At 33.8% G+C, this 12,785-nt stretch overlaps 1 protein-coding gene, 1 long non-coding RNA gene and 1 pseudogene across 3 annotated transcripts; 1 reads left to right on the top strand and 2 right to left on the bottom strand.

The window, feature by feature from the left end:
• Positions 1-2,483: 2,483 nt before the first annotated feature.
• On the top strand, positions 2,484-6,518 carry LOC143570579 (sulfoquinovosyl transferase SQD2-like; annotated as a pseudogene). The gene is made up of 11 exons (XR_013141956.1): positions 2,484-2,800; positions 4,048-4,118; positions 4,216-4,309; positions 4,411-4,528; positions 4,629-4,702; positions 4,811-4,866; positions 5,125-5,208; positions 5,340-5,427; positions 5,505-5,582; positions 5,795-5,851; positions 5,925-6,518. The product of XR_013141956.1 is annotated as a sulfoquinovosyl transferase SQD2-like (transcript).
• Positions 6,519-6,574: 56 nt separating this feature from the next.
• On the bottom strand, positions 6,575-8,267 carry LOC143570589 (laccase-4-like; the record flags this gene model as incomplete). The annotated part of the gene is made up of 4 exons (XM_077056207.1): positions 6,575-6,851; positions 6,934-7,569; positions 7,725-8,015; positions 8,138-8,267. Coding segments are annotated over 4 exons (1,188 nt in total), but the record flags the coding sequence as incomplete, so codon positions are not given.
• A 230-nt stretch (positions 8,268-8,497) lies between these two features.
• LOC143570580 (uncharacterized) lies at positions 8,498-9,425 on the bottom strand. Its single transcript, XR_013141957.1, has 3 exons — positions 9,292-9,425; positions 8,995-9,146; positions 8,498-8,574 (listed from the first exon to the last, which is right to left on the bottom strand). It is a non-coding gene; the product is annotated as an uncharacterized LOC143570580 (long non-coding RNA).
• Between the last annotated feature and the right edge of the window lie 3,360 nt (positions 9,426-12,785).

Genomic DNA, 12,785 nt, shown 5'->3' with positions numbered 1-12,785 from the left:
AATTTTTTAAACTCTACTCTATCCAAAACATGAGCAATAAAATATAACTCAAAATAATTTAATTTCATATAAATGATTGAAATTTCCACTGATAATGAAGGGACACTAATATATTTACATATATTTGTGCTATTGATAATTAGTATCCCCTTTGGTTAACATGGTCAAATCCAAAATTAGTATAATGTGAGCCAAGACTTTTTTACCTTTCTGAAGGTGGTGGTAGTGGGTACAGGTATACGCCATTGTAAGGTCGATTAGAGTCCACAATGACATATTTTTCGATCTTGTGGTTCCATCTATCCCATCCCTTACAATCCCCAATTAGTTGTGTTTTGCTGCTCATTTATAAAGCAAACCAATAATTTAGAATCTTGAACAAATAATTTGTAGCTACAAAGTTGTAGGTGAACATTTAACTTTCTCGTGATAAATGAGAATTAAATAACTATATACATATATACAAGTTAAAGAAAGAATATGCAAAATATATATAGAGAAGAACATAATAATCAAACATTGTCTATATGGTACATCTCAAACACATTATCAAAACAAATCTGATATATGAAGTTGTTTTCCACAATGGAGGTTCGGGTAGAACCCAAAAATCATAAACCAATATCTACACCAATACATGTCGATCAAAAACCAAAATATGCACATCAAGATTTTCCATTATAACCCCATGAATCAAAAATCAAATCCAACTTGACATACCTCTAACTGCTCATTATACAGTTGCAGTTGTAGGTGTCAAAAACCAAATCCAACTTGACCAATCCATTAAAGATAATGTAACTATCAAAAAGACAATAAGATGGAAACCAAACACAAATCTTTATGATAAAAAAGGACATGTCTTAAGTAAAGCTAACTTTGTGTATGTTGTGTGACTGTGAAGGGAGTTGTTAATATTCAGGTACTTAAAGATAATGTAATTTACACAAACTTCAAACGTTATAGCTTAACCTAATAATGAATAATATAATCAAATCCCAATAACCATTAGAATTGAACAAAATTTGTAATTGGTCAAATCCCATAAATCTATTAAACAGAAGCATAGGTAAAAAAACAAAAAAACATGACTTGTATTCGTTCTGATGACCTGATCATGGGCTTGATCTTTAATAATCCAATCACATCTAGTCCCGATTCTTCCTTCACATTGACACCAACTCTCAGTTTCAACTACATCACTCATATAAAGCAATATAAAATAATAATTTAAAGTATAATTTTTTGTTGAATTAGTCCACGGAATATTACCAAGCAGAATATCTAAAAATTTCAATATGAATCAATGAAGTGACTATATGAGATGCAATTTTCTCATAGCAGAAAATATGCATTTCCTAATTAACCAAATAAACTTAAGTTACAACACGTCAAATCGCTAAAAAAGAGAGCAAAATAATGAAAACTTAACCCGTAACATATCAACAATTATTTAATCCCTAAGCCAAACAAAAAGCAAAATCCCTAACAGTTGGATTGAAATAGCATAAATCACCACACAAAATTGAAATAGTAAAACCAAAATCAAGTATGATCTATAATGAAATAAAATTAACTTTATTAAAGAATGTGAGTATCAAATCATATGAAGAGGGCTCAGACAACACCTTGGTCTGAGACAATTGCAAATAGATAAAAAAATACTCTATGATATAAAAAAAACTACATCAAGTTTTAATTCCACAATCCACATATCAATTAAACCAAGCTACGAAAACAAACAAACCTAAATGCAAGCGAATGTAAACATATATTTATTAGCAAGTAGTAAAACATACAACGAATGAAACCTAAATTTATTTATTTAATGCTTAGTTTTTAAATTAAGGTTGTATTTGTGGCAAAAAAAAAAAATTAAGGTCACATGACCACATCATAATCATACGAAATTAGTACTAATTACAATAATAGTACCTTGAAATTGATGTTTGATATAACTTACATTAGCTTTTGAAATGGCTAGGCTTTGTTCACAAAATTGATCCTTAATCTGCAACTGCAATTGAAGCTTCATAGAATCATAGCCTTCAATGTCAGCCTCAAATTTTGACAAATAAGTGATGATGAAAAATCACACTTGATCTAATGTCATGAATTGACTGGGGATAATGATCTAGGGTTTTGGAATAGCTATGCATCCTGATGAAAATTAAGATCCAAGAACACGGATTCTTTTACGAGATAATAGTTTGATAATTATTCTGTAGAAGTGTAGAAGAAAAGGAAATAATCATTTAGGGTTTGTGAATCTGTAACGATTAATAGTATATCTCAAGTTTAAAATGACAAACGGGTCGGAGCAAGGATCCGCGCACCATTGTAAAAGGTTGTAGGTTTAGGCGGGATTTTGTGACTGAGGATGGCTAATTTGAGGACATGTTGCAAATAAAACTTTTATTTATTAATTAGTATGGATTCATTCCCCTAATTCCCTAATAAATATTATTATTATTATGATCATCATGACAACATCATTATCATCATCAATTTCACTAAACCCATCTTCACTATATTCACCATCATCTTCAATTGCTGCAACAACAACAGCTACTACTTCAAGAAGAATCTCATGTTTTCCAGCAAAACCCATTTGCCTCACCTCTCAATCTTTCAACTTTAACCCAAAAACAAGAACACCCATTATTAATTCTTCAATTAAAGACTTGGAATTGACGAAACAAGATGATGAAGAAGAAGAGAGTCCGCCTTTGCAGGTTGAATCCGAAGTCAATACGAAACCAAGACGTATTGTTCTCTTTGTTGAGCCATCACCCTTTGCGTAAGTCTCTCTAATTCTTGTTTAATTTAGATCAATTTCGATACATTGGTTATTTGTTTCAGATTTTCTTGAAATTAGGTGAAATCTAAGAGCTTGTGTTATGGGTTTAGTGGGATTATATTATGTGAATTAGTAATGAATTTGTAGCTAGAGGTGTTTAGGTTTGGGGGTGTAAACGAGCCAAGCTGAGCCCGAGTTTGACTAGACTCAGGCTCGACTTTTGACTTACGAGAGCTCAAGCTTTAAATAATTTATATGCAGGTTATTATATTTTTATGTATTTTGAAAATTCGTTAAACGAGCGTGTGTGTAGTACTTTAAACAAGCCAAACCTCGACTCGAGCTCGGCCGTGGGCGTGCAGGGTTAAATTAATACATAGAAGTCGAAAATAGTTACAACTAAAAAAACACTAGGCTCTTTAAGGCTCGAGTGCTCGACGAGCCTAAACAATTTTGCTATACAAGGTTCGAGCTTTATTTGAGGAGCAGGCTCGATAAGACTCGACTCGTTTAGATTTTTCATCGAATTGATCTTGAGTAGCTCACTAGCGGCTCAGCTCGGTTTGTTTCCACCCCTATTAGAGTTGCTTGGAGTTGAAGTTGATAATCACTTGTTCGACAGTTTATGATATAACATAAAGTTTATTAGTAATTAAACTTCTTTGATGATAATTGATAAGTATGTTTGAGATAATCAAACAACATGCTAATTGACCGTAGATATAAAAGTAATGAAATTTGTTAAAGTAACAAATTGTTACCTTAATTTGATGTGATTATGAATTTGCATATTACAAATCTTTTATGCAATTTGTTAAAAAGTTTATGGTTTAGCAGATGAATTTGCCAACTTAATCATCTGTTGTTTATGTTTTTCTTTGTTTACTTTGGAATAAAACGACAACTGCTAGCTATACGAAACGATTTTTTAATGGCAGTATGTGTCTTCTTTTACAGCCTAAACTTTGGAAGCATAGGCCACAAGTTGCCCCCTTGATAGGGGTGGTCCTACAAATGTCTTTTGTATTTATTCAAATTCAATGTTGCTTGTTTGTTTTTATTTTGCCAATCGTCGTCCTACAAATGACAAAAATAAAAATGTTGTTTCCCTTGTCACTTATTAAAGCATGATGATTTGTTTCACATAAACATACTACATTATGTGTAATTCATGAATAATGAAACTTATTTTATCGCTTAATAATCCACATTTTGGAACCAAATTTATGTTGTTGGATTATCTGCAGGTATGTTTCAGGGTACAAGAATCGGTTCCAAAACTTTATTAAATATTTACGTGAAATGGGAGACCAGATAAGTTTTTGTAAGCTTTGAACCACCTTTATATGAGTAAAGATGTCAAATTTACAAAATTTATTAAAGTGTTATGAAATTTACAAATTGTAAATATCAAGACTTTCTTTTTTCACTTTTATAGGTGATGGTTGTAACAACTCATGAAGGGGTGCCTCAAGAATTTCACGGAGCAAAATGTATCGGCTCACTAAGGTTGGTTTCTTTAAAATTTCACTTTTTTAAATCTTTGATGATTAATAAATGTCTAAAATGCCCTTCAACACTTTCTTGATTCTTTTTTTTTTCTTGTTTAGTTTTCCTTGCCCATGGTACCAAAAGGTGCCACTTTCGCTTGCATTGAGCCCTAGAATAATCAATGAGGTTAAACAATTTAAGCCTGACATCATCCACGCATCGTCTCCGGGAATTATGGTAAATTTATACTTGTATCTCTTTAATCTTTATACCTATAAATATATATCTTGTGTTTATGACTTTATGTCAATAAGTTTTTTTTGTTGTGAATTATTAGGTTTTCGGTGCACTTGCTATTGCTAAAATGTTGTGTGTTCCTATTGTGATGTCATATCATATACACGTGCCCGTGTAAGCAAACTTATATTCATCAATTCATAGTTATAAATATTGATTTGACTATTAAAGAATGCACATTTTTAGTTATCTGACCCGAGTGTATTTCTATATTTCACGCGGTTACATACCAAGATACACGTTTAGCTGGCTAGTTAAACCAATGTGGTTAGTTATAAGTATGTGTTAACTCTTACTTATTTCATTTCATATACAAACGGGTCAATGCGGGTCATGTGATATTTTAAGTGGGTCAAAAGTTGTTCCAAGATTCTTTGTTTCAGAAAAATAGATTATCATTGAATTAATATTACTTTTTTAATCATATTTGACAAACTAATTGTCCATAAAAATCTAGACTTGATAAGACACTTGACCTGACCCGCTTTGACCCGCACAAAAATGAGTCATTTTAACATGTTACTCGATCCTCCCAGAGTTTCTTCATAGGGCAGCTGATCTCACGTTAGTGCCATCGGTAGCAATTGCAAAGGATCTTCGACAAGCAAGAGTGACAGCTGGTAATTCTTGATTTTCTATTTAATTATATATATATAAAGATGCGATGACTGTTTATTGGATCTTCCAAGTTCTTGTATTTGATCTTTCAGTTATATGAACAAATTTTTGAAGGGTATATTTGTCTTTTCAGCTAATAAAATCCGTCTGTGGAACAAGGGGGTTGATTCAGAAAGTTTCCATCCCAGATTCCGCTCTCATGAAATGCGAGTTAGATTAACGTAGGAATTTATTACCTCACTTTCTCTAATTATCCAAAACAATCAGTTTTGAACATAAATTGGTTTTTGATAAACAGAAATGGTGAACCCGATCGACCATTGATAGTACATGTCGGACGTATTGGTGTCGAGAAGAGTTTAGATTTCCTTAAAGGGTAGTCTTTTATTACTTTTTATTATATTTATTCATAAATATTAACAGACACGACATGAACCAAACACGAAAGTCAAAAGTTTGGGTCAGATTCAGGTTGAACCCGTTTAGATAAACGGGTCATGCTCGTGTCAGCCCAGCGGGTTCGTGGGTTTACCCGTTTAACCCTTTTTTTTTATTTTATGTATTTAAAATGCGTTTTGAATTGTGTAGTGTCATGGAAAAGATCCCGGAAGCAAGGATAGCTTTCATTGGTGACGGTCCGTACAGGTAACATTTAAATTACCATTTTACACTTTGAAGAGTTGACCGACCCTAACCGAAATTTGAATATTCTTGGCAGGGAAGAATTAGAGAAACTATTTGTCGGCCTGCGAGTTGTATTTACAGGAATGTTACAAGGCGAAGTGTTATCACAAGCATACGCAAGTGGTGACGTTTTCATAATGCCATCAGAATCTGAAACACTCGGGTTTGTAGTATTAGAAGCCATGTCATCCGGGCTGCCTGTAGTAGCTGCCCGAGCTGGTGGTATACCCGATATTATCCCTGCAGAACAAGAGGGCAAAACAGGGTATCTCTACACTCCCGGAGACCTTGATGACTGCTTAAACAAACTGGTCCCGCTCTTACACGATGCCAAGTTACGGGAACATATCGGGCAGGCTGCCCGGGCGGAAATGGAGAAGTTTGATTGGCGGGCAGCCACGAAAGTTATCCGTAACCAACAGTATAACGCGGCTATATGGTTTTGGAGGAAGAAAAGAGCACCGTTGTTGAAACCATTACAATGGATGGTGAAACTGTTAACTCCTACTCATAGGAAGTTGGTGGCAGGTGATTTGTGATTTAATGATGTAGTTAACTGTTAATGATTGCATTAAATTATTAATTATTATATATTTGTATGATGGCCCGGCCCAGACCGGCCCGGCCCATTGGGTATGTTGGGATAATATACTTAATGGATGTATGACAACTAATAACAAAGTATTAAACCATTTATAGCCCACATAATTTCATTTAATATTGTAACAAAAATACATGAATGTTTATTGTAAATTCACTTGAACAAATTATTTTTTTTGCTCAAGAAACAAATATATATTCTAAACTCCCAAATCATACTTCATTCTCTTCTAACATGTTGGAAGATCTATAGGGGGTGGCAATATCGACTCGTTCGGCCCGTTTCCATTGTCGACTAAAAATGCCATTTTTAGCCCCCACGTTGTATGCACTTCGAGATGGCAATGCATAAACCAAACACCTGTAATCAAGGGTAAATTAGTCATTTTACATAAAACTATAAAAACTTGAAAAATATTTTTGTTGAAGTTTAGATATTGTACTGGGATTATCAGCTCTAAATCGAATAGCTACCCAACCACCCGAAGGTACACTGATAGTATTCCTTTCAACTGGGTCTACCAAGTTAAAGTTTTTAGGATCCATTTTCGGGTTATAATTACCCGACCCCTTACCAACTGCGAAGAAATTAAACCCGTGCAAATGAACCGGGTGGTTTTCGGGAGCAATAATACTTGTATCTTGTAACACTAGTTGAACCGTTGAGTTGTATTTTAGCCGATAAACCTTAGTCCCACTGTTTGTGGCCAAATTAGCGGGCGAGGTTCTGGTATAGTTAAAAGAAACGGGCGGGTTACCCGGGAAATCAGTAGTGAAAACTCCCTTTTTCTTGAAGTAATGTGCTTGTAAAAGAGCTGTGGTGGGCATAACAAATGTAACATTGTTAATACCCGCTACAACCCGGGACCCGTTGCCCGCTTTACAGCTCGAGCACTTGTTAATCCCGAGCCCAACCGTGAAATACAACGAGTGGTCGATTTTCAATGGGACATTGGCGGGGTACTTTTTAGAGTTCAAGCTCCGAAGAGAGTCGATGAATTTGTTAGCGGTGGCGGTGGAGTTTTGTGGCGGCGGGATGGTTAGGGTGGTGGTGGTGGTGCTTAGGGTGCCGGTGTAGTCATTGGCGGATCCAGCATACAAACGGGTGGTTCCCCGGAACCACCCGAGTTTCGAAATAATAGTGTACGGATATATAGAAGACGCGTAGGAACCACCTTATAAATTAAGAGGGAACCACCTAAAAAAAATTCCTGGATCCGCCACTGGGTGTAGTGGAGGGTGGCGGTGGCGGTTTTGTTGTCTACCGCGATCAGGGCGTCCATGAATGGGGAGGCTGCCATCATGAACTTGCCTGAGGTTTTGGTAGCGGTGATGACGATGTTGGTGGTTTGGCCCGGTGCTATGATGATGGTGTCGGTGGTGAAGGGTTTTACATAGGTAGCGTCGACTTCGACCACCGTCAGCTTGTGACCGGCGATTTTGAAGAAGAGTTCTTCGTTGAGTGCAGTATTGATTATCCGTAGCATGTATGATTTACCATTTTCTACACTTAGTTGAAATCCTCCTGCACGCATATTGCATAGCAGGTTTATTTTATTTTTATTAATAGCAAGACGCTAGAGACCAAACAGAGAAGAGTTATTGTGAAATATTAGTTAGTATTTATTATTTGGTTATTGAATATACCTTGTGACTGACAACTAGTGCTGGGTCCTGGATGACCATTTATGGTATGTGCATCGGATACATTTGGGGCCAAACCCGACTTCAACGCTTCGTTAATGACCTTCTCGGTGTCCGATTTCCACCATTCACAGTTAGGTTTTAGGGTTTAAGGTTATACGTGAAAGTCGTCTGATTTGTAGTGTTTTTAATGAGTGGATTTTGGTGTGTATAACGCACCCAAAATGACGACATGTTCAACATCCGGTTTGGGGAAAGGATGTGGGACTCCAAGCTTGGGTAAGATTACGAGAGCGCCATGAACGGTTGCCCGAAGCCATAGGACATGTGCGTGCCACGTTGGCCTGTGATGGTGAAGTTATAGTCCTGGCTGGATCGGGCATTGTGTTATGTATGCGGGCCCGTCTGCCCATCCGGTTCTTAGTTGACGTATTCCATGCCTACCAAACACACGCAACTTTTATGATTAATGAAAAAGTCATAAACAAGTTTAAAATCAATCTTTTCATGTAACTGGTCGTCTTATTGTACCACTATATATATTATATATAAGTAATAAATATTTTAAAACAAAATATGAAACTATTTTATATTTAAGTGTGAATTTATAGCGTTGCAAAATATGAAGTCTGAAGTAATAAATGAAACAGTAATTATATATTTTTTTTATAAAGAAACATTTTATGAAATTATGGCCTGACCACCGATCTAGTTCGTCCGATTCAACAATTGGTGTAATAACTGGTCGACCCAAATGAATTCGATTAAAAGTACATAATCGATGTGTATGCAGCTGAACTCTGGTCTAACAGACCCGTCCAGTCGTGTTTTGAAAACACTGCTATAAACAAAAATCTTACCAATGGATCGAAACATTATATTTAACTTTGTTGACGACTCTTATGAGCACCGTGTCACCTTCACGAGCATGAAGTGTCGGGCCTGGGAACTGACCGTTAACCGTCACTATAGGCTTCGATGAGCACAATCGATTCTCTTGTTTCATTACAACCTATATCATAACATACCAAATTTAGGTTGCATGCATGCTAACATATATACAAGTAACATATGATCCTTTCTAAAAATAACAAAAACTTATACTAATAAGTTTAAGAACTACATAATCATTATTGAAAGTTATTAAAAGTACTAACATTAAAGTTATAGCGACGAACGGTTCCATCAACCAATAGTGGCAAGAACACGAACCCGAACATCAATAAAACTCGAACACGAGCATTAAAGGCAAGACAAGTCGCCATTGATGCTGATTGTTGAGTTGAGTTGTTGTGAGTGATTGAATGAAGAAGATGTGGGATATGTGATTGGGCAACGCAAAGTTATATATATATATACAAGTCGTCATAAATGAGTCAATGGTGATGGTTGTCATGTCGTTTTATCGTTGCTAATTAATTAGGTGTGAGCCACCGGACGCTCTCTTTCTTTAAAATAAAGCAAAACACTGGTTAGAGTAACTTTTAAATGTATATCTTTGTTTCATTATTCCTTACATTTTACATAATCATCAAATTATTTTTTGCTTAATTTATTAGTATTTTTGTTGCTAATCTTTCTCAAACATAATAGTAATAATTAAAAATTGGTCAAGTGTTTAACATGCTTGTTAATAAAAACATAATAAATCAAGGAAAGTTATGTATTAACGAAAATAAAACTTGACGTGTTGAGTTTAACTCAATTGTATTTATGATAGTGAAGTCTTTCATTATATAAAGCTTTTTTTAATGTAATATAACAAAATTAAGAAAACCAACTTCCATGGAGGATTGACGTGCATCGTTAATATTAAATTGGAAATGCAATTTTTTGGATAACTTAAAGTGAGAAGTATTCATTTTTTTAATAGAATAAATAGTAGTGTATATGCAAATTTTTAGTTGAATAAGAGCACTCACAATATAATTTGGTGGTGTTTCCGTCTAAAAATTAAAAAGAATATAAAATGATACTTCTTATATAACAGTAAAAAAAATAAAAACAAAAAAACTAAAGGACATAGTATAAGTTAGGGTTTTTCAAAAAGCTAGCTCGTGACTTGCTAAGAAACAAGTTTGAAATCGCTTCATTATAAACAAACCAAAATAAGTTGATCGACTCAATTTCAATTTGTAAACGAGTCAAGCTCGAGTGACTCGAGCCATAATTAATTAATTATAGCTTGCTAGCTTGTTTGACTTAAGCCCTAGTTTTAATGTTTATAAGTTAAAATCCAATTCAGTTTATACAAACTATAAACTTATTTAACTTCAAACCCAAGCCTGAGATGAACCCAATAAATGCAAATTACAAAAATTAGGTATGACGTACACCTATATTTTGGATTTTTATTGTCGGTAATTAAAATATTGATTATATATTATACAAATATCAACAGCAGCCACTAGTTAGTTAGAATTTGTTATAGCTTATAAGGTTGTTATGATTACACATAAATTATGATTGTTAATAATTCAAAGCGGTATAATAATATCAACTGGAATTTGAGACCGATCGGAACTAAATGATTTTTGCCTTTTAATACCATTAGCTTAATAGCTATTTTTGTTCTTTTTTTGGAATGGTTAATAATATGCAAAGTTCATGATAAAATATTTTAATTGCCCCTACGTACTTGGCTTATCTTTTTAATTCATATATCGTACAAGTTAAACAAATATAGTTATTTAAGTAATCTCACACATGTCTGATAGTCTTCTAGATTAACATTGAAAATAGTCAAAATACTAATTGATATGGAACCCAATAAAATACATTTAGTTGCCAAATAGGAAAATGTTGAAGTGTACTATCAATATCAATAATAAATAAATAAATAAGTTTTAATGATCATAACTTTTTAAATGTTCGGCTAAAGTCAGTTAATATATATTTATGTTTGAAACGTATCACTGATTATATTAGGAAGAGTTGGTGTCGCTCGTTAGATTACTAAACTAGTTTTGGGTGAACCAGATAAACTTACTGGAAAACCTGTTAAAAAAGAAAACAAACCATCGATCGACATTCTCTTCTTTTCTCCACCGAATGAGTCAGTTGAATCGTTGAACTATCAAGGTCCAATTTTCAAAATAATGAAAATGTGACGGATGTGAATTACGGTGTTTATTTTTATGGTTTTATGTATCAATCTTATGAGCTCATCTCCATTTATTTAACCTTACATCAGGAAAACAAACTTTTTGCTAAATATATGGAAGGAGAGACCATACTACCTATGGGTCTAGATTGATCGAGCCACGCTCAATTGCTTGATGTGTCTTGATATGTTACATATTGAGTTTTAGCCTTTTAGGTGACATGAGTTTCATTCAATATAATATCAATGATATGATAATGATAGTTCTGTTTGGTGCCACTCATGATGAGTAATTAACACATCAAAAGTTGTTAAGTTACTTTGAAACAACCATCATATCCAACTTTATTCCTATCAATGTCAGCTAAAACTCTAAAAGTCATGTTGTGCACAGATAACTACTCACATGCTAACTTTAATATATATGCAATATAATTCATGTGTATTCTTTTTATTCTGGATCTGTCTTGAATATTAATATTCATTACTTGAAGATTAGACACATAAACAATATATTATAACTCATCTACACACATAGACATAGCTTATTTCTCAATGATATTTTATTGATGACTATGAAATGTAAATGTCTTTAGAATCACTTGATCAATTGTTGTTTGTGGTTACTTTGTAAGTTTAATCATATGAGTGTTGTTTTGCAACATTTTTATCCTATTATAAGTTCAAACCCCAAGTAGTGTCGCACCGTAGCTACAAGCTACATATGTTCATCACACCCAACGGATGAAAGGTGGGATCTTCGGGCATTTTGAGGCTCGTTTGCAATTTAGGGCTCGTATGAAGATCTACAACCCTCATCATTATGTTTATAATCTCCTCATCATCATTTCCACAGCAAAAGCACCGCCATTATCTAATTTGCAAGTAGTTAGGGGCCTAAGGCTCATATGAAGATCAATTCTTTTATATTAAAGTTGCGTTACTTTGAACATAATTATTAAGTTATCTCGTTTTTATCGCGTTATGTTTCAGCTTCCGTAGTTATGTTATATTTCTTAGTGCCTATATTTCTATATATTCTTATAGTAAACTACTTAGAAACATTAATCCCGCGTTTAGGAAACATGCTAGCTTACAACTCGGTATTTTTTACAATCGTTCTACACTTGGAAATCGGCATTAATTTATAAACTATACTTCATGTGCGTATAACAAATAAAGCAATAATTCAACCAACTACAATTATACACTATATACTATTTTAAGTCATACAACAACAATGTGATGTGTTTGTAGGCGTTGGGACATCTCAAATGAATGTATTAAATCTTAAATTGAACCTGTTTTCTAGACCAATTTAATATTATTGAAACAATCTATGACTAACTGGCCGATTGCAATTGGTAATATGATCAAAAACACTTATAACTTTCACATTTGTTGTAAAAATTAAGCCATCGTAATAGAGAAGAGAAGTAACTTTGTTAGCTTCTAACTATGTTTATATCACTTGGAAACAACTTAAATATTTTGATTGAGATAAATGTCACTTAGTTATTTATTATAATCACGTAAATTTACTTTTCC

This window comes from Bidens hawaiensis, unplaced genomic scaffold (assembly GCF_021521415.1).
Source record: "Bidens hawaiensis isolate Kalapana, Puna unplaced genomic scaffold, B.hawaiensis_p1.1 tig00025010_1, whole genome shotgun sequence".
Lineage (NCBI taxonomy): Eukaryota > Viridiplantae > Streptophyta > Magnoliopsida > Asterales > Asteraceae > Bidens > Bidens hawaiensis.
Note: the sequence above shows the minus strand (reverse complement) of the source record. Positions and strands in the feature narration are given on the sequence as shown.